Raw genomic sequence first — 20385 nt, 5'->3', positions numbered from 1 at the left:
TCAGGGAGGGACGCTCCTCACAGAGCCTGGACTCCACCACGAGAGGCAACATTCTGCACCTGCCTGGGAGAGACTAGAGAAGGCCTGGGGAATGAAGCCTGGGATAGGATGCCTGAGCCCAGAGAAACAGGGGAGGAGCCTGGACTTATCTTGGGGCCACTCCTTCACCTGGGTCAATATTGACATGGAGCGGGCTGGGCCTTGGAGATAAGCCAGGCAAGAACAAAGTAGGCCCCAAGCCCTGGAAACTTGCTGAGTGAGGGGGTGGTAGATGAAGGGGGGCTGGGGCAGGAAGACGGCGGGGCTTTGCTAGCAAGGCAAACTCTGCCTAGGGCCCTTTTGACTCCTAGCAGGCCCCCTTGAAGAGGGGTGGAGGTGGGGATGGGGGTGGGGTGGTGGGACCCCTTTCCTGCTAGGGGGAGGAGGGAGGGGAAGGCTAGGCATCCCACCCTCCCATTCTTGCAGTGCCTGGCTGCCTGTGAGCCTGCCCTGGGCCTCAGTTTCCCCTCTGTGTGCCTGGGGTGTGACAGCCATGAGCCGGAGGCTGTCCAGGCCAGACTGAAGGCAGTGCTGCTCATCTTGGCCCCAGGCCAGGCTCTAAGGCCAGACTGCCATCTCTCCTGGGCCTGGGATCACAGATTACAGAGTAGGTGGTTCTGGACAGGGCAGTTCTGTCCAGGTGACATCTTCTGGTTTGCAGAGACCCAGACAATTCTGAGGGTTGGGGCCTTGGAGAAGTTCTCATGCCCCCCACTAAGTTGCTGACACTGGATTGTGCCAGCTGGGGTATCTGGCCCACAACCAAAGTGGAGAGGGGTCAGCCCCTCAGCTTCTCAGACGAGGACTGAGCCCAGTAAAGGGTCCAGACACACACACACACACACACACACACACACACACACACACACACACACACACACACACACACACACACACACACACACACACACACACACACACACACACACACACACACACACACACACACACACACACTGGGTCAGGCGCAGGCCACAGAAACATGTCAGCAAACATTTCATTAAGCAACTGCAGTGCGCCGGGCAGCGTTCTAGACACAGGTGGATAAGAGCAAGGCCCCACCCACAGTGACTCTCAGTCCAGCTGGCACACAGACACTAACCAAAGATCCCACTTAGCAAGGAGACCAGCTTCTTGGAGCACCACGATGAGGAAAGTGGTGATGTCTGAGGAGGGAGACTGCTGTGGCTAAGGAGGGTGGGAAGGGCCCTCTGCAGGGCTGCCATTTTGGCTGGGACCTAAATGCAGTAAAGGAGCAGCTAAGGGAAGATAGAGAGTGGGGCTTCCAAGCAGAGAAGCCTGCAGTGCAAAGGTCTGCAGACAACGACCTGGGCGTCTTCAAGGGACACAAGGAATCATATTCACAGTGAGCCATGGGAAGAGTGATGGGAGAGGCAGCCGGGAACGGCCGTTGAGAGTTTCATCCCAGTTTTAGTGGAAGCCACTGGAAGGTTTGGAGAGGGGGGTGATGTGAGCAGGTTTATGGTTAAATTCTGAGGTTGAATTTTCCCTCTAGTTAGTCAAAATCATAGACAGAAAATAGCATGGTGGTTGCAAGGGGCTGGGGGTAATGGGGAGTCTATGTTTAATGGGTGCAGAGTTGAAGAGTTTCAGTTTTGTAAGATGAAAGAGTTCTGGAAATGGTGGCAGTGGTTGCACAACAATATGAGCGTCCTTAACACCACAGAACCGTATACTTAAAAGTGGATACAGGCCGGGCGTGGTGGCTTACGCCTGTAATCCCAACACTTTGGGAGGCTGAGGCTGGTGGATCGCTGGAGGTCATGAGTTCGCGACCAGCCTGACCAACATAGTGAAACCCCATCTCTACTAAAAATACAAAATTAGCCGGGTGTGGTGGTGCATGCCTGTAATCCCAGCTACTCAGGGGACTGAGGCAGGAGAATCACTTGAACCCGGGAGGCGGAGGCTGCAGTGAGCCAAGATCGTGCCATTGCACTCCAGCCTGGGCAACAAGAGCAAAACTCTGCCTCAAATAAATACATAAATAAAAAGGGGATACAATGGTAAATTTTAAGTATATTTTACTACAATTTTTTAAATCTTGTGAAAAAAAGATTTTTTATATTTTACCACAATTTTTTAAACCTTAGGAAAAAAGATCCCTCTGGCTACTGTGGGAGGATGGCCGTAGCGGCCAGGCAGGCACAGAGACACAGAGGGAGGCTGGCTCCGGAGCAGGCAGGAGGCGTGAAAGGGAGGGGCAGGCCCAGGATCCACCATGAACCAGCCACCAATGGGCCAGTGGCTTGGGGGAGAGAGAAACCAGGGCAACTCCAGGTTTGGGGCCTAAGCACCCTCTGGATGTTCACACTGAACATGTTCCTGGGGCTCAGAGAGGGTAGATCTGGGAGGGGCCTGAGGCAATGTTAAGTGTGAGGCCAAACGTGCTGGGAGAGATGTGACCAGACGGAAGATGGAGACTTAGGCTGGGGCAAGGTTCGGGGGAGTTGGGTCAGGGAGACACTGGCATTTCCATGCTATTTGCAGCCTTCAGACTGGAACTGGGAAGGAAACTAGAAAACAAACAGGAGTGAAGGCTTGAGCTCTGCACCTGCTGCCATTTAGAGGCCTGAAGGAGACGGGTGGAGTGAGAGGGCAGGAACAATGGTGACTGAACTGACTGCCGCTTGGTTGAGAGCGGGCATTGGTGACTTAGGAAAGAGCTATTGCCAGGGAATTCAAGAACCAACAGAGCGGGTGGGCTGAGGGGAGATGGGGGAAGAGTCGGTGGGAAGAAGTGAGAACACAGAGTCTTCCTGGGCACAGGGACAAAAAGGGACAGGGAAACAGGTATGCACAGGTGCAGCGAACACACTGCCACTGTCACAGACAGGGTCCCTGTCCCAAGTGGGGATTAGACAGGCATGCCAGGACACAGGCACACACATGAGGTTGGACAGACAATGGCACACATGGGGACGAGCCAAGTGCCTGTGACACAGGCATCCCTTCACACACAGGGACCCTGCATTGTGTCTGTTAAACACAGTCACACACTAGCTGTAGGTCTTGCTGGGCACAGACTGTCCCCGAGTCCCCAAGTCCCCGGACCCCTGTAACAGAGACTTTTGTGGGGTGAAGACTGAACACAGGGAGAGGGTCTTGGGCAGTGGGCAGGCTTTAGCAGCGTGGCTTTGATGGGATGGCCCATGTTGGCTGGGCCTTGGCTGGGACTGAGGCCCTAAGCCGCCAAGAGGAGGCTGTGCCCCTGGAGTTTCTGGAAGGCCCTATTTGCAGCCCCTCCACCCCACAGTGAGAGAGAGAGAGTGGCAGGGGAGTGGCAGTGGAGTGGCAGTGGGGTGGCAGCTGAGGTGAGGGAGAGGTGTCTTCGCCGCAAGAGCTGGACTGGCCTCTGCCATGATGGGTATCAGGGTTCCCTGAGGAGGGCTGTGCCAGGCAGTGAGCTCCCATTTGGGTAGGGACAGCAGAAATATCTAGAGGGAGCCCTGACCACCTTCCCCTCCTGAAGTGAGCTGGGTCTCACAGAGCCTGAGCCCACAGCCCCCAGCCTTGGTCCTACTTCCTCCTAAAGTTTGCTGGAGTGGCCTGGCCCTCTTGGTCCAGGGGGAGCCCACCACCCCGGGTGAGGGATCAGGGGCCCATCTAGTACTTCAGAGAAGGAAATCCCAGTATCTTCCACACCCCACCTCTTAGTCCAGTCCAGGCCTCCATCCCCTGCTCTCTCTGGCCACTGGTACCCAGGCAGTGAGACCTGGGAGACCTAACCATAGCCCTGGGGAGGGCGCTGGTCCCCAGACGGCTTGCTCGATATTTGTTGACTGACTGACTAAGTGAATGCCCAGCCCGCTGAGCGCTGTGTGGTGGGGTGTGTCCTGCAGGGCAGGAGCTAGGATTGAGTTACAGTGGCGGGGGCCAGGAGTAGGGAGGCAGAGACTGGCCCCGTGCCAGGCCCAGCACTGCCCACAGGCAGGGCGAAGGCGCGGGAGCAGTTTCCAGCAGGTAGGCCTGGGCAGAGAGTGGGGGGAGTTCCAGGGAACCAGTGGGGCAGAGTGGGCTATTCAAGTCAAGGGCATAGAGCATAGGGTCCCAGGGCTCAGGGTCACAGAGCCTCGGCGGCAGAATTGGGAGGCGGCAGCAGCCCAGAAGGTGAAAACACTGATGGGGCAGGGCAGCTGTGGCCGGCAGCCCAAGGGGAAGAAAGTGGCGGATTTTGTAGATGGGCAGGGAAGTCCGTGGCCCACAGATTCAGTGTGCCTGCCCCCAACCCCAGCCCCATCCTCCTTTCCCCTCACTCTAGAGGGCAGCACCACTCTCTGCTCCATGGAAGCTGGGCAAGGTAATCTCGGGCTCCCTTCAAAGGTACCCACAAAAGAAGGAAGGGCTCCTGTAGGGAAAGAAAGAGGCACTGGAGGAGGGAGAGGGCGAGGAGAGAGGAGGCACCCAGGGACATGAGGGGCAGGGGGAGAGAAGAGGGGGTGTGTGAAGGGGGTAGGGAGTGCCCCAGGAAAGAGAGGGGAGCCTGGGGAAGAGAAGGGAAGACCTGGGGAGGAGGGTGGGGAGGGAGAGAGGGAGGGGTGTAGGGGAAGACAGGGAACTGGGAAAGGAGGAGGTGCCTGGGGAGGAAAAATGGGAGAAAAAGGGAAGGATCCCAGGGGAGAGGGGAAATCAGGGGGGAGAAGGAAGAGCCGGGGGAGGCAGGGGCACCCAGTGGGGACAGAGGGAAACCCTGGAAAAGGGGAGGCGTGGGGCATGGGGAGAGAAAGGGAAACGAGGGAAGGAATTGGGCATCCGGAAGAGAAAGGGGCCCTGAGTGGAGGAAGTGCGCCCCCAGGGAAGAGAAGGAGGGCTTCTAGGAGGAGGGAGAGGACCAGGGATAGGAGGGTTCCCACTTGGGAAGGTGGTGAAAGGGAGTTCCCCAGAGGAAAGAGGGCAGGAGGGTTTGGGAGGCTGGAGGGGGCACTGTGGGGGGTTCCCCTGAGGAAAGAGGGCAGGAGGGCTTGGGAGGCTGGAGGTGGCACTGTGGGGAGGGAGGAGGCCCCCAATCTTTGAGCACCCATTCCTCCCTGGAGTCCAGGTGAAAGAGAGTGAACACAGGTGCCATGGGAGTGGGACCTCAGCCCTGGTGGCTGAGGGTTTGGCTCTACGGGCTGGGGCTGGATATCAGACAGGCTCCCGGCCCCCTGGGGGCGATGCTGCCTCTCCCAGTGACACCAGCTGAGTCCCAACTTTCTGGCTGCCAGTTTGACTTTCCTGTCCCCCATGTGCCCTGGTTGACACTGTTCTGAGGCCATCCAGTAATCTTTCTGGCCCTCTGTCACCATGTTGTACTCTTCCATGAGCTACAGCTCACAGTTTCTGTCTGCACCTCTGGTCACTGCCTGCCTGGGCCTCTGGTAACTGTCACTGGTCACTATTTCTGCCTATTACTCAGTGTCCTTCTACGGGGCCACCACTGGTGGACATCCTGCTTGTCACCCAATGTCTTCACGTTTTCTGTTGCTTGAGATCACCTTTTCATGGCCACTATGTCTGCCTGTCACTCATGTCATTGTCACACCAACAGGCCATCAACTGTGGCAACAGTTCTTGGGGCAATTAGGGTGCACGGACAGCTCCCTTCTCCATTCATTTTCACTCAGTCCAGTCGCAGGGCAGCGCACTTCACTCATTCAACAACTACTTACCGAGTACCTGCTGGGGGCCAGGCAGCTGGGATCCCACAGTAAACAAGAGGACAAACCCCTGCCTTCAGGAATCTGCTGCTCTGGTGAGGGAGACCATAGCCAACAACCATTCTATGGTTTCCATAGGGTGTCTGGAGGAGCTGTGAGCTGTGACGGACCCAGCTCTAACCCCCTAGAAGGACAGCCCACTCTGCCCCCCCGTCCCCCGCCCCACAGCCTCCTCCGCTCCCACCACATTTCTTTGGCTACACATTGGGTGTTGCCACAGTGTACTGTGAACTCACCAGGGCCAAACCAGGGGCCCTGACAAAGGTGTAAGGAATGTGAGCCACTCTATGCCATCTATTGTGCCACACCTGATTCTGTAACTCTGTCCCCTCACCTTGTTCTGCCTGGAGCCAAGGGTGTTCCTGCTATTGATAAGACACAGTGGGAATGGAGGGGGAGGAGGGAAGGACTAACACACCAGGGTCACCATGAGTGAGAGATTCAGAAAGAAGTGACTTTTGGACCAAACCTCACACACAGGTTTCTGAAGGAGTGGTGCAGGGAAGCCTCAGGTAATTGAATATGAAGTGCCAAGACATAACAAAATCGACAGAAGTGAGGGTCCCTTCCTTCCCCCAGGTACTTCTCATTCCATGTCACTGTCATTCACTGCCCTCTCATTCTCTCCCTCCTGTGCACACACAGAACCACAGAGCACAGACTCGAGCAAGCTAAATCGCTATTTGCAGAGCCTGTGGCTGTTTGCAGAGCCTGTGTTTATACAGAGTTCAGCTCTGTTTCAAGAATTTGTCAACTGAAGCAGGAGGATCACTTGAACCCAGGAGGTGGAGGTTGCAGTGAAGTGTGTTTGAATCATGCACTGTAAGCTAGGTGACAGAGCAAGACCCTGTCTCGAAAAAACTGGGAAAAAAAATTGTCAAGTGTTTATGCCTAATCTGCCCAACCCACTCATATCAGCTGAGCCTGTCACTTGCTGCAGAATCTGTGAGTCTTCATAGTCTGCGTGCTGACATTTGTGTGTTTACAGAGCCCTCCTAATAAAAGTCATGTTCTATAATGAAGTTGTACAGGTAGCCAGGTGTCGGTCTCCAGCCTGAGAACTCTGGCTCTTGTTCCTTGTGTGGTCCCATATTCCTGCCTGGCCTACGATGGACATCAGCAAGGGCCTCCCAGGCATGCAGGGAGGCCTCCACATATGGATCTCTGAGGTGAGAGGCACGACCAGATAGGAGAGTTGGTAACATGGAAGAGCGTGGGGTTTTCCACACCAGGCTTCTCCCGCCCCCAACTCAGAGCGTCCTCTTCCACCCCACCCCAGCGGGTGTCATAGGTAGGGGCCTCCTGAGTTGTTACAGGGAACTCTCCTCTCCCAGAACCGGAAGATGGTGCCGGTACCTGAGGGGGCTTACGGGAACTTTTTTGAGGAACACTGCTATGTCATCCTCCACGTGAGTCGCTTGGGGAAGTCTGTCTGAGAGGGGTGACATGGCCCAGCACTGGGGAGACTGAGGCACAGACATAAACTCTGCCCTGGGAAGCGGCAAGTTGAGAGCCAGAGAATCACATCCCACAAGGGGGCGGTTGCCGTTGAGGCTTCTTAGCCCTGCCCTCCCACTTCCTGATCTCCGCGGAAGCCCCCGCCTAGCATCTCCCCATGGCCTTTGGTACATCCTCCCCTTCTCCACCCGCACCTCCGCCTTCCCCGCAACACATATACACAAACACCCGGACCCTAGGTCCCCCAGAGCCCGAAGGCCACGCAGGGGGCGTCCAGCGACCTGCACTACTGGGTCGGGAAGCAGGCGGGTGCGGAAGCGCAGGGCGCTGCGGAGGCCTTCCAGCAGCGCCTACAGGACGAGCTGCGGGGCCAGACCGTGCTGCACCGCGAGGCGCAGGCCCACGAGTCCGACTGCTTCTGCAGCTACTTCCGCCCCGGAATCATGTGAGTGCGGGGGCGGCCGGGGCAGGACCGAGCCGCGGAGGCGGTGCCTAGGCTGGGGCAGTCGGGATGGCCATCGTCCACATCCCTGAATGGGGAAAGCCGGGAGGGGTTGGGTAACACCTTTATTGAGATACAACTCATACGCCATACGATTCACCCATTTAAAGTACACATACGTGTCAGTGATTTTTAACAGTTGTGTGCAACCATCACCACAATTTTAGAACATTTTCATCACCCTAAAAAGAAGCCCCATACGCCTTTGCCATCACTCCCCATTTCCCTCCAACACCCCCATCACCTGCCCTAGGCAACTACTCATCTACTTTGTCTATACATTTGCCTCTTTCGGACATGTCATAGAAATAGAATCATTCAACAAATGGTCTTCCCTGATGGGCTCTTTTTGCTTTAACACACTGTTTTCAAGGTTTATCCATGTTGTAGCATGTGTTATTACTTCTTTTTATTACGAAGTAATATTGCATTTTATGAATATACTACATTTTATTTATCCATTCATCACTTAATGGACATTTGGGTTGTTTCCACTTTTTGGCTGCTATGAATCTGTTTTTATGAACATTCATATACAAGTTTTTGTGCGGACAAATGTTTTCATTTCCCTTGGTATATACCTAGGAGCAGACACCAATGTTGTTTTGAGTTTGCTTTTATGTTACTGTGCTGGTAGGAATATATCTTTCGCTGTAAATTGCTTCACAGGTGTTTTAAATTAACACTTGCAATATATTTGGAAATATAGGAAATTGCTGCTATTTGATCATTTCCATTTCATACAGTTGAACCTATATAGGCATATAGCATATACATGAACACATGCACACAAGCATATGCACAGATGCAGAAACACCACCCTCATGTATGTCCACCTATAGATGGACATGTGTGAATATCCATGTTCACCTACACACATATATGCTGTTGCCCACTTTCATGCACTCACCATCTAGACTTACAGGGATAAACAAATACACAGTGTGCCCCGTATGTACATGTACACATATATGCATGTGTCCACATGACTACACATGGAAGTGCACTACCCATGGAAATGAATGCACACTCATGCCCTGTGTGTGCACCCATGTACTTATACATACATGTGTTCACACAGACTCCAGTGCATGTATGAAGCAGGCACATATGTGCACGTGCTCACATCTGCAGTCATTCGTGCACATGGCAGTCTGTGTTCTTATATACACAGAATGTGTATACCCTCCTGCTATTCCCACCTCAGCTACAGGAAGGGAGGCCTAGCATCTGACCTCAAGCATGTGGAGACCAACTTGTTCAACATCCAGCGACTGCTGCACATCAAAGGGAGGAAGCACGTGTCTGCCACTGAGGTGAGGCTGCCAGAGGAGCCTCTTGACCTCTGGACTCAGCTCAGACTGGGTGTACTGAGGTATAAGGAAGTTGGAAATTGGCTGGGGGTGTGGGGAACAAGGAGCTGTCAGCATTCCCAGATGGTCTGGAATGAGGAGAACAGAGAGGACACCAGGCTTCTAGCCCCATTTCTGCCACTGCTCCCCGGACCTTTTGTTTCTGCGTCTGTCTCATGGACATATTGAGAACTTGGGCACAGCTACTTGGGAGGCTGAGGCAGGAGGATCGCCTGAGCCCAGGAGTGATTCATGATGACACCACTGTACTCCAGCAGCTTGGGTGACAGAGAAAGACACTGTCTCTGAAACAAAAAAAGAACTTGGGCAGATGGGGCAGATGATATGGCACCTGTGAATGGTCCTTGTTAGCAGCACAGTGAGAGGTGGTGCATAACCTCACACTCTCTCACACACATTGTCATTGTCACCCATATGCACACACACTGTCTCCCACTGTTTTCCCCGGGTGCTCCTCTGGTCCATATAGTGCCCTTGTGCAAATCAGAACAGTGCCCCTTTCTTCCATCTGTCAGGAAATTACAGGAAAATACTGGTTTTGTTAGAACAAAATATTTTGCTGCCATCTGGCCAGAATTTGGTGTAATGAACATTCAGGTGTACAACGTCTACAGTGTGAATGGTAACCCTTGAGGTATGCAAGTGAGTCTGCATAGGCAGCCTGTGACACAGAGACAATCCCACATGGGCTCTGCATGTCACCCACAGACCCAGTGACCATACATCTCTGGTCATTCAGGGACACCATGAAGCCCCATGTTTCTCCTATTATCCTGGCATAATTATCTAAAGTACTCCCTTTTACTCTCAAAAGTGTGTCTGTTTGGAGACTATCTTCATCCATAGGTATTCACTGTCACCATGAGCACGCACACTTATTCACATGTGATGTCCCCACATACATACGTGTGTATATGCACACACACACAAAAGATAAACAGATACACCCCACCTGTATACATGTGTACATGTACACATGTACAGCAACAGACATGCACTGAGTGAGAAGTGTCATAAGTTGTGTACACCCTGTGAAATGCAGCATTATCTACAGTCACACATGCATACGTACACCGTTTGCATACAGCTTCATGCACACGTGACACATCCCAGCTACGCTCCCCTCTAGCGGATGCTTGTGGTATGACACCCTGTCTCCCTCCCTGGCTCTGGCAGGTGGAGCTCTCCTGGAACAGCTTTAATAAGGGTGACATTTTCCTGCTGGACCTAGGCAAGATGATGATTCAGTGGAATGGGTCCAAGACCAGCATTTCTGAGAAGGCTCGGGTCAGTGTCTGCCCAAGGAACTGGGGAGTACGGGGCTTGGGCGGGGAATGGTCCTCCAGGTGCCCATCCTCTGGCCACCCAAAGAGTTGGGCTTGGCTCTCTGCTACAACCCAAGAAACGTCTACGAGTTACAAGCTGAGTTCAGACCCTGCATTGTTGGTGTCCCCCTGGATGCCAGGATGAGGGGACATCAGCCCTTCTCCCCATCAGCCTCTGGGAGCTGAGCAGTGACAGGAGAAATCTGTGCTGTGAGAGGGCACACTGGTGACACCCTGACTGCCAGGTCCTCTCCTGCAGGGGCTGGCCTTGACCTACAGCCTGCGGGACAGGGAACGTGGTGGTCGTGCACAGATTGGTGTGGTGGATGATGAGGCCAAAGCCCCGGACCTCATGCAGATCATGGAGGCTGTGCTGGGCCGCAGGGTGGGCAGCCTGCGTGCTGCCATGCCCAGCAAGGATATCAACCAGCTGCAGAAGGCCAATGTTCGCCTGTACCAGTGAGTACCCTTGGGGTGGGCAGGGGTGGGTGGGACAGTCCAGGACTCCGTGTCCATCACTGCTGCAATAACACGGCATCTCTAGAAAGCCCTCCAGCAAAGGCTGCTGGGTTTCTGGGACAGGTCATGTGGACCATAGGTCCAACCTGTACTATTCCATGGCGTGTGGCTGCCTTGCTGAGAAACCTACTGTACATACAGGGGGACTGTGGCGCCCTGCCAGGGCCAGGGAGCTGCCTAAAGCTCCACAGCAAGGCTGCAGTAAAAGTCAAGACTACAACTCAGGGCTCCAGCCCCCATGCCTTCTGTCTCTGAGGGGCTGGGGTGGGGTCCTAAGAGGGGCTGGAGTGGAGACAGATCAGGGAGGGGCTGGGCTGGCCACTCCTGGGTTCCTGTCCCCCCAGTGTCTGTGAGAAGGGCAAAGACCTGGTGGTCCTGGAGTTGGCGACCCCCCCACTGACCCAGGACCTGCTGCAGGAGGAGGTGAGGAAGGCCTGGCCCCAGCTACTTGCATCCTTCCCCATCCACAACCCCAGCCCAGTCTGGACCACCTACTGACCAGCCCCACCCTTGCTCCCAGAACTTCTACATCCTGGACCAGGGTGGCTTCAAGATCTATGTGTGGCAGGGACGCATGTCTAGCCTCCAGGAGAGAAAGGCTGCCTTCAGCCGGGCTGTGGTGAGCCCTGGGGCTCTGTCTGAGAGGAACAGAGCACTGCCCTGGGGTCTGAGTGGGGAGGCAGCGCTGCCATGGGGTCTAAGGGAGGAATCAGCCCTCCCCTAGAGTTTGAGTTGGGAAATCCTATGCTGGAGTCTTAAAGGGGAGGTAGCCCTGCCCTGGGAGCCCTGAGAGTGAAGACCAGGTGGCCTCTGAGAAACCATGTGTAAAAGGGGCACGTGGCCCTGCCTTCAGGTCTGGGGCTCTACTGACTGGGCGGCCCCGCTTTCTGAGGGTGGGGCTGGGGAGGAGACAGGGCTCTGTCTGGGGTCCGTGAGGGTTGACATGGCCTGTCCTGCACGAGGCCTGGACTAAGGGGGCCCTGCCTGCCCTCAGGGACCTCAGAGAAGTCGGTGGTGACAGAGTCAATTTGCTAAGTGGGTCATGAGCTCGGTTAATTAACGCTTCTTGGAGCTCGGCTGTCCCAGAGCGGTAGGTCCCCAGGAGCGGCAGTGGGGCAGTGGATTCTCAGGGTCTTAGGACTGACGATGCCTTCCGCCCTAGGGCTTCATCCAGGCCAAGGGCTACCCGACCTACACCAACGTGGAGGTGGTGAACGACGGCGCCGAGTCGGCCGCGTTCAAGCAGCTCTTCCGGACTTGGTCTGAGAAGCGGAGCAGGAACCAGAAGCTCGGCGGGAGGGGTGAGCGGACGGGGCGGGGCTGACGGGGGCGGGGCGGGGCTGACGGGGGCGGGGCGGGACTGGCGGGGGCGGGGCCTGGCAGGAACCGGCAACTCGGCGGGATGGGTGAGCGGGCGGGGCGGGGCCGGAGGGGGCGGGGCCTAGTCTGCACGGGGCGGAACAGAACCTTCTCAGGATGAGGAAAGGGGCGTGGGCTGCGGAGGACGCGGCGGGACCTGGAATCTTGGAGGGATGGTTGAGGAGTGGGCGGGGCGGAGATGGTGTGTGGGGGGGGGCAGAGGGCGCCACTGACGCCTACTGTCCCCCCTTCAGATAAATCGATTCATGTAAAGCTGGACGTGGGCAAGCTGCACACCCAGCCTAAGTTAGCGGCCCAGCTCAGGATGGTGGACGACGGCTCCGGGAAGGTGGAGGTGAGGGGTACTGGGTTAGCTGGGGGAAGATGGGCACACGGAGGTAAGCTTTGCCTACAGGTAAACGGTATGACTGCTATCTAAAGTGACCCAGGTGCACATCCACACACAATCAGGGACACAAAGGGACACGTGTACATTTACATACTCTCCTAGCAGGCAGTTCATACATAGTCACGCCTAATCATACACAGCCACGGGCACTCACACAACACAGACACACAGTACAGTAACACTTGGACACTTAAATTCGCCCTGTAGTCACATGTAGGACAAAATCAAACATATGCTTATACAGACACACATACTCACACCTTGTAATTGCACATAATCACAGCCAAGTACACAACCACAAATACGAAGCTGCAAAAACTACATCAGACATGACCACAGTCACACACGACCATCAATCCACAAAGACACACCAACACAGACACATGATCACACATAATCAATTACAGCCCCACACACCCAACCCCAATTCACACCCATACACTGTCAACCACTCATGTGGTCTCAGCTCAGTGTCCTGCGAGATGCAGGGGTTGAGGGCCACTTCCAGGCTCTGTGGAGGGTGTGGTTGTGTCTTGACTTGTTGGCTGACCCCCTAGGCAGAGCCCTGAATTTTTTAGGCCCTAGTTTTTAAATAAAGTGGGGTCAGAAACTGTGGTCCCATCTGTCCCCAAGGCTGATGTGGAGATCCTGTGGTCTTGTGGGAACAGAACTGCTGGTCCTATGCGAGGGGTCCTAGTTCTCGAGGTAGGTGGAGGTCAGAGAAAAGGCAAGATTTCCTTCTTCCTTTGCCCTGATATGGATGGACAGAAGCGATGAGTGGGAAGAGACTGAGAGAGGAGGAGATGGGGCAAGGGGGAAGAAGGGGGAGACAGGGAAAGAGGAAGACAGGGAAGAAGCACAAAGAGAGACAGAGAAGAAAAGACTGGGAAGGACAGAGGATGAGGAGGAGGCAGAGGGTAGGGAGGAGGAGGTGGGGTGGAGGAAGAACAGAGAGAGATGGGGTACAGGGAGAAGAGAAGGAGGGTCAGTGATAGATGGGATACACAGAGAGAGACAGAGAGCCAGACAGTGGGAGAGGGAGACAGGAAAGCAGAGAGAAAGGCGAGGGATGGAGGGAAAGAGAGCCCTGGGACTCAGGTGCCGAGCACAAAGTCAGGGACAGGATCCCTCCTGGCAGGCAGTGGACAGGCAGGCAGAGACAGGGCCTGAGCCAGGGGTCCTGGCTGCCCGGTAAGTGCCACCGTTAGGTGGCCTGTAGTCAAGTCAGCCACTTTTGTGAAAGACAGGGCTCTGGCTGCTCTGGTCTGGAGGTCAGCTCCCCAGGGACAACTGTCAGGGTCAGTGTGGGAAAGGACACCCAGGCATTGTCTCCTGCCGTGCAGAGGTGAGGTAAGGGAGGCGTCATCATCCCCAGTATACAGGTGGGAAAGGCCCGAAGCTTAGAACAATGTCACTGCCAACACAGGGCCTACCTGGGATTTGACCAGAGTCCGCCTGGCTCCAGTCTCTGCCACCCACAGGAAGAAGAAACTACACTGCTACACTGACAGATGTGAGGCAGTGTTTCCCCTTCAGTCTTTGAACAGGCTTTGTGTTTTCTAAATGACACTTGAAAAAAGGGAATTCATTCAAGAGCTCCAAGGCTTCCCTTTCCGCCCGGCTTCTGTTGCCCTGGCCTGAGCAGCGAGCAGCTGGGAGGGGACTGAACTGCCCCTAACCAGGGTTGTGGCTGGTGGGGTTGGGACCAGGGCTGGGCAGGTGGCTGGGATTGGGCCCATCTCCCAAGTGTGGTGGGTTTCAGGGGTCCATAGGGAAAGGGTCACCTGCAGATCCTTGTACAAAGCCCAGCACAAGGCCCAGAATGGGCCTGGAGCTGAGGGTGGGCCCCTGGCCTGCGTGGATGAGGAAGGCCTCGGAGGCTGGGGAGAGCTTTCCAGTTGGGTGCAGGATGGGTGGGCTGGTTCAGGAAGAGCAGCCACCTGTGCCCATTGGTCCCTTATTCCCCAGGTGTGGTGCATCCAGGACTTACACAGGCAGCCCGTGGACCCCAAGCGTCACGGACAGCTGTGTGCAGGCAACTGCTACCTTGTGCTCTACACATACCAGAGGCTGGCCCGTGTCCAGTACATGCTGTACCTATGGCAGGTGCGCCAGCCTGAGGGAGGCTGCACTTACCTTAAAGCCCAAGGGCTGGGCTCTGGGAGTGAAATGTGAGAGCTGGGCCAGGCCCTCACTCACTGCCCCTACCTGCAGGGCCACCAGGCCACTGCAGATGAGATTGAGGCCCTGAACAGCAACGCTGAGGAGCTAGATGTCATGTATGGTGGCGCCCTAGTACAGGAGCATGTGACCATGGGCAGCGAGCCCCCCCACTTCCTCGCCATCTTCCAGGGCCAGCTGGTGATCTTCCAGGTAGGTCTCACCTTGCCACTCTGGCCACAGCCTGCCCAGTTCTGTATGGGCCATGGCCCCCCCACACACTTCTAAGCACCTTCTCTTTGGGCCTGGGGCCTGCTTATCATCCCCTAATTTCCCAGAGCTTGTCCAAGGCCCAGGAGCTCCAAGGTTGGCCCCTGCCTGAGTTTCCCTCCCCAGCCCCAAAGCCAGATGAGGAATTTAAGTTGAAAGGGAGCCAGGGGCTGCACACTAGCAAACCTGGTCCCCACTTTCCACCTCCAAGGCCTGAGCACCCATGCCCCGACCACTCAGAGATGGGGGGAAAGGTCCATTTAGAAAGGGTCTGTCCCTGTCCCAGACTGATGGGATTCCTGCACTCCACACTTAGAGGGTCCTGTACTCCTCATGTGAAATCACCAGTGAGGGCCTTGGTGGCTTCAAGCAAGGGTCCCTGAGCTCTGAGGCAATATGTCCCACACTGGGACAGGAAGGCGCCCCTGGGAGCCCTTGCCCAGCCTGAGGCCTTGCTCTCCTATAGGAGAGAGCTGGGCACCATGGAAAGGGGCAGTCAGCATCCACCACAAGGCTTTTCCAAGTGCAAGGCACCGACAGCCACAACACCAGGACCGTGGAGGTGCCAGCCCGTGCCTCATCCTTCAACTCCAGTGACATCTTCTTGCTGGTCACAGCCAGCGTCTGCTACCTCTGGTTTGGGAAGGTACCCACAGCACTGACCACTTGACTCATGCCCAGATGTAGTGGTGCCAGGCTGGGGGTGGGTCCTCTCCACAGGGGATGCAGACTTTGAGTCCAGCCTCAGATAGGCCGATGGGGGGAATGGGGAGGGGAAGAAGCCACAGTGTCCCCTCTAGAACTTGGGGAAAGTTACAAAGTGACAGTTGGACCTGAGAGTCCACAGGTCAGAGCCAGGCCCAGGCCGCCTCCCCTCCTTACTGCCTGGAGCACAGGGCATGTCCCTTCCCAGGTCTCTTGGGAAAAGGGGAGGCCTATGCCAGTTTGCTGGAGTTTTCTCTAATTTTCAGCATAAACTATGACTGACCCTCTAAGCCTGGGGGCCTCCTATCCCATGCTCTGGACCCTGTGAGGGTCCCAGACCCTGTGATCCAGATCAGCTGGGGACACAGGCCTGGAGGGTGAGGAAGATGCCTTGTTCACCGGTGTCCTGCTGTCAGCTTAGGCCTCCTGTGACTTGGGCCCAGCCCCACCTCATACACCCTGTGAATGGGATGTGGGCCGGAGGTGAAGGCCCCTCCTTGTGCAGGGCCTGAGCCATCTCTTTGCCTGCTAGGGCTGTAATGGTGATCAGCGTGAGATGGCACGGGTGGTGGTCACTGTCATTTCCAGGAAGAACGAGGAAACGGTGCTGGAGGGTCAGGAGCCTCCCCACTTCTGGGAGGCCCTGGGAGGCCGGGCCCCCTACCCCAGCAACAAGAGGTAACAGGGTTGGGAGGAGAGTGTTCTTACCCAGAGGAGGAATTGAGGCCCAGAGAGGAGGGTGGGTGACTGGGATTCACACAGAGAGCTGGCGAGACAAGACTAGAACCAAGGACTCTCAGCTTCCCACTCACAGAGGCTCCCACGAGTACAGCCCGCGCTTCACTCCCAGGCCTGGGTAACTTGGGTCTCGAAGATGCTGGGGAGGGTAGGGGCAGTGGCGACCTCTGCTGGCAGCATCCCCTCCCTGCCAGCAGGGACAAAGCACCCTTCCCCACCCTACAGTCCTCAGGGATCACGGTGCCCAGTGTGTGTGTATACAGTGTCATATGATGTGTGGGTATACAGTGCGTGTGGATGTGCAAGAACAGGTGTATTCGGGGTGTTGTGTGTGTGGTGTGTAAGTGGACAGGGTGTGTGTAGGAGGTAGGAGTGAGGCCTCAAGGGGAGGAGGGAGCTGAGTCCTGGTCGCTCTTGGTCTGCCTGTGGGGCTTGGCTTATGTGCTGCACTCCCCACAATTCTCCTGAGCTCAGTACTCTCGTCCCCTTCTCCCAGCCTGGCTTCCCTCCTTCCACTTTGAGCCGGAGACCTACTCTCTGCCAGGGGTGGGCTGAGGAGCTCCTCCTATCCCAGGGAGGGCGAGACTCCAGCTCAGGCCCTCCCCTTCCCCTGCAGCCCTCTCCTAGGGAAATTCATGGGGCACTTTGCATCACAGCTGGGTGGGGCGAGAGCTTTCTCCATGAGCAGAGAGGGATCCTGCACCCAGAGCAGAGCAGAGTGCTCAGGGAGTGAACCACGGGGCTCAGAGGAGGGCCCAGGGCTCCCACTCCTGAGAAGTGGCTTCCCAACCCCCTGGGGTGGGGCACTTGTGCCATGGGCTGGGGTGCCCCTCTGGGTGGCTCACAGCCTTGCTGTCCGTGCTGGCCAGGCTCCCTGAGGAGGTCCCTAGCTTCCAGCCACGACTGTTTGAGTGCTCCAGCCACATGGGCTGCCTGGTCCTCGCAGAAGTGGTGTTCTTCAGCCAGGAGGACCTGGACAAGTATGACATCATGTTACTGGACACCTGGCAGGAGGTAAGGTGGCCATCCCTGCCTGGTGGGGCTGTGAACGGGGGTGTGTCTCTGTTTGTGTAACTGGGTGTGTGTGTATCTAGCCATCTGCCTCTGTACACAGGGCTGTGGGTGAGTCTGACCCTGTCACTGAGCAGTTGTATTGCGGTGCATATGAGACCATGGATGAGTGTGCGTCACCAGGTGGCAGCAGTGAGACTCTGGGAGACTAGGAGTGTGTTGGAACTCAGGGGTAACTAAGACCATGTTTGCAGTTGTGTGTGGCCCTGTGTGCCTTATGATACTATGTGTGGCTCCAGCGACAGTGCCTGCGGCTGAGCATGTGTCGGTGCTGCATGAGTGACTGTGAGTGGAATGCCCAATCGCATCATTCATGTGTGTGGTTTGGTGTGAGTGTTTGCCTTCGTGCACCTGTGTGTGACACTTTGTCAGTGACTGTGAGGTCACGTGATGCTAGAACTGGCCAGACCAGTGGCAACTGGTGAAAATGTGTCTGTGAGCAAGACCATGACTGGCTGTGGGCAAATGATGGATGGGTGTGTTTGTGGGTCTGTGTTTCTGTGCACGGTGGTATAACTGGCCGGGTGTGCATGGCTGTGTAAACAAGCACTGTTGTGTTTGCATGCAGCTCTGTGTCTGACAACAGTGGATGACAGTGTGTGGCTATGGTTTGTTGTCTGGCTGTGTGGCGATGGATGACTGTGTGTCTGTGTAAGCTGCAATAATGTGTGTTCTCTGTATCTCTGTGGGGCCGTGTCTGCAGCACTGTTTGAATTGGTGATGAAGCTGTGTGCTCCCATCTCACTCAGAACAAACCCAGAGCTCTTACCACAGCCCTACGTGACCTGGCCAGCCCCAACTCTTTGACCCAATTTCCCCCTACTCCCCACTCACTGTTTCTGCTGCAGCCACAACGGCCTCTTTGTGTTCTCTGAACATGCCGGGCACACGGCCACCTCAGGGCTTTTACACTGGTTGTTTCTTCTGGTTAGGACACTTTTCCTCCAGACATACATGTGACTTGCTCTCTCATGAAAGCTCTATAAGGGCAGGGATTTTTGTCCATTTTCTTTCATTGTTGACTCCCCAAAGCCTAGATCAATGCCCGGCACACAGTAGGTGCTCAATAAGTATTTGTGGATTGATCTCCAGGTAAATCATGCAAGAAAAAAAAAATGTGTGGATTGAATGTGTGTGTGCATGTATGCCTGCATTCCTGTGACCTTCTCGTGTGTTCACGGGTGTGTGGGTACAGCCCCTTGCTGGGTGTGTCTGCTTGGCCAGGGATGTGTATGTGGGGTTCTGTCTGGGACAACGGGACAGGGAGTGGACAGGAAGGGGTCAGCTCTGGGCAGCCCCTCCACCTGCCCGAGGCCAGGCCCCCTCTGTGGCCCAGATCTTCCTGTGGCTTGGGGAAGCTGCGAGTGAGTGGAAGGAGGCGGTGGCCTGGGGCCAGGAGTACCTGAAGACCCACCCAGCAGGGAGGAGCCCGGCCACACCCATCGTGCTGGTCAAGCAGGGCCACGAGCCTCCCACCTTCACTGGATGGTTCTTCACTTGGGACCCCTACAAGTGGACTGTAAGTGAGGCCTGAAACCCCCAGCCCCACCCTAATTTTGGGGGAGAGGAGCCTGACCTGGGCCGATGGAATGAGGAGGCACTGCCCTGGCTGGGGATCGCCAGTGTGTGCAAGAGACCTGGTCTTGTCCTCAGGCCCCTCCTGTGTCCCATTGGTGCCCCCTCCTCCTGCCCTGGCCCTGATACTTGCCCCAATTCTTGCTCCAGAGCCACCCGTCCCACAAGGAAGTGGTGGATGGCAGCCCGGCAGCAGCATCAACCATCTCTGAGATAACAGCAGTGAGTCCTGGGGGCCCTAGCCTTCCCCACAGTGGCCTGGGCTCCGACGGCATGGTCCCGATGGGCAGGGGAAATGCCAGGCCCTGGTAGGTGGGAGGGGCTAAAGTTGGAGCCAAGAGGCCTGTGGGTTCAGTGCAGCCTCCCTGTGGGCTACTGATTCCCCATCTTCCCCAGCCTGAGGCTCCTCTCTGGACAGGAAGTCAACAACTTCCGGCTATCCAGATGGCCGGGCAATGGCAGGGCAGGTGCCGTGGCCCTGCAGGCCCTCAAGGGCTCCCAGGACGGCTCAGAGAATGAGCTGGTGCGAAGCCCCAAGTCGGGTGGCAGCAGAACCAGCAGCTCCGTCAGCAGCACCAGCGCCACGATCAACGGGGGCCTGCGCCGGGAACAACTGATGCACCAGGCCGTTGAGGACCTGCCAGAGGGCGTGGACCCTGCCCGCAGGGAGGTGGGCACCCACTCACTGCCCCAGCACTAGTGCATCTGACACTGAGCAGGAGGAGCCCAGGGCAGGATCCACTGGTGGCGGGCAGTGGGCAACTGCCCCAGGAGATGTGTCTTCTAGCTGGGGTGGTGGGCAAACAGATGCGGGAGTCCCAAGCCCTGGATGACACTACTGAGTGGGGCAGGATTCTGGGCTCAGATGACACCCTCCCCTGTACCTCCCCCTCTCTCCCCTGCCCAGTTCTATCTCTCAGACTCTGACTTCCAAGACATCTTTGGGAAATCCAAGGAGGAATTCTACAGCATGGCCACGTGGAGGCAGCGGCAGGAGAAAAAGCAGCTGGGCTTCTTCTGAACCCAAGCCCTCTCGACTGCCCCATCCCCTCGACCCCAACATACCTACAATGCTGGGGAGGCCCTGCTTCCACTCCCCTCAGAGGCTTCTGGTCATCCTCTGCTTGTCAGTAAAAGCAGGCAGCCCATACAAGGTGTGGTATGC

At 56.1% G+C, this 20385-nt stretch overlaps 1 protein-coding gene across 5 annotated transcripts; it reads left to right on the top strand.

The window, feature by feature from the left end:
* Window positions 1-1151: 1151 nt before the first annotated feature.
* VILL (villin like) lies at window positions 1152-20370 on the top strand. 5 transcript variants are annotated; one of them, XM_054481266.2, is made up of 20 exons: window positions 1152-1405; window positions 6780-6925; window positions 7091-7165; window positions 7454-7659; window positions 8924-9032; window positions 10266-10376; window positions 10674-10873; window positions 11278-11356; window positions 11454-11552; window positions 12096-12234; window positions 12547-12647; window positions 14670-14807; window positions 14916-15074; window positions 15598-15777; window positions 16369-16514; window positions 17444-17588; window positions 18982-19164; window positions 19371-19442; window positions 19639-19890; window positions 20128-20370. In XM_054481266.2, exons 2-20 carry the CDS (start codon window positions 6866-6868, stop codon window positions 20239-20241), a joined length of 2568 nt encoding a protein of 855 aa, XP_054337241.1. In that variant the 5' UTR covers window positions 1152-1405; window positions 6780-6865; the 3' UTR covers window positions 20242-20370. The 5 variants fall into 5 exon arrangements, with proteins under 5 accessions (XP_054337241.1, XP_054337240.1, XP_054337244.1 ...); XM_054481265.2 differs by lacking the exon at window positions 1152-1405 and adding an exon at window positions 3968-4023; XM_054481267.2 differs by lacking the exon at window positions 1152-1405 and adding an exon at window positions 4322-4360.
* The last annotated feature ends 15 nt before the right edge of the window (window positions 20371-20385 follow it).

This window comes from Pongo pygmaeus, chromosome 2 (assembly GCF_028885625.2).
Source record: "Pongo pygmaeus isolate AG05252 chromosome 2, NHGRI_mPonPyg2-v2.0_pri, whole genome shotgun sequence".
In the NCBI taxonomy this organism is placed as follows: domain Eukaryota; kingdom Metazoa; phylum Chordata; class Mammalia; order Primates; family Hominidae; genus Pongo; species Pongo pygmaeus.
Note: the sequence above shows the minus strand (reverse complement) of the source record. Positions and strands in the feature narration are given on the sequence as shown.

Coding starts and splice junctions, on each gene's coding strand:
- VILL (XM_054481266.2), top strand. CDS start 6,866: ATGGACATCAGCAAGGGCCTCCCAGGCATGCAGGGAGGCCTCCACATA. Junction 12,235..12,546: donor CCAGAAGCTCGGCGGGAGGG/GTGAGCGGACGG, acceptor TCCCCCCTTCAG/ATAAATCGATTCATGTAAAG. Junction 19,443..19,638: donor CCATCTCTGAGATAACAGCA/GTGAGTCCTGGG, acceptor CTCTCTGGACAG/GAAGTCAACAACTTCCGGCT.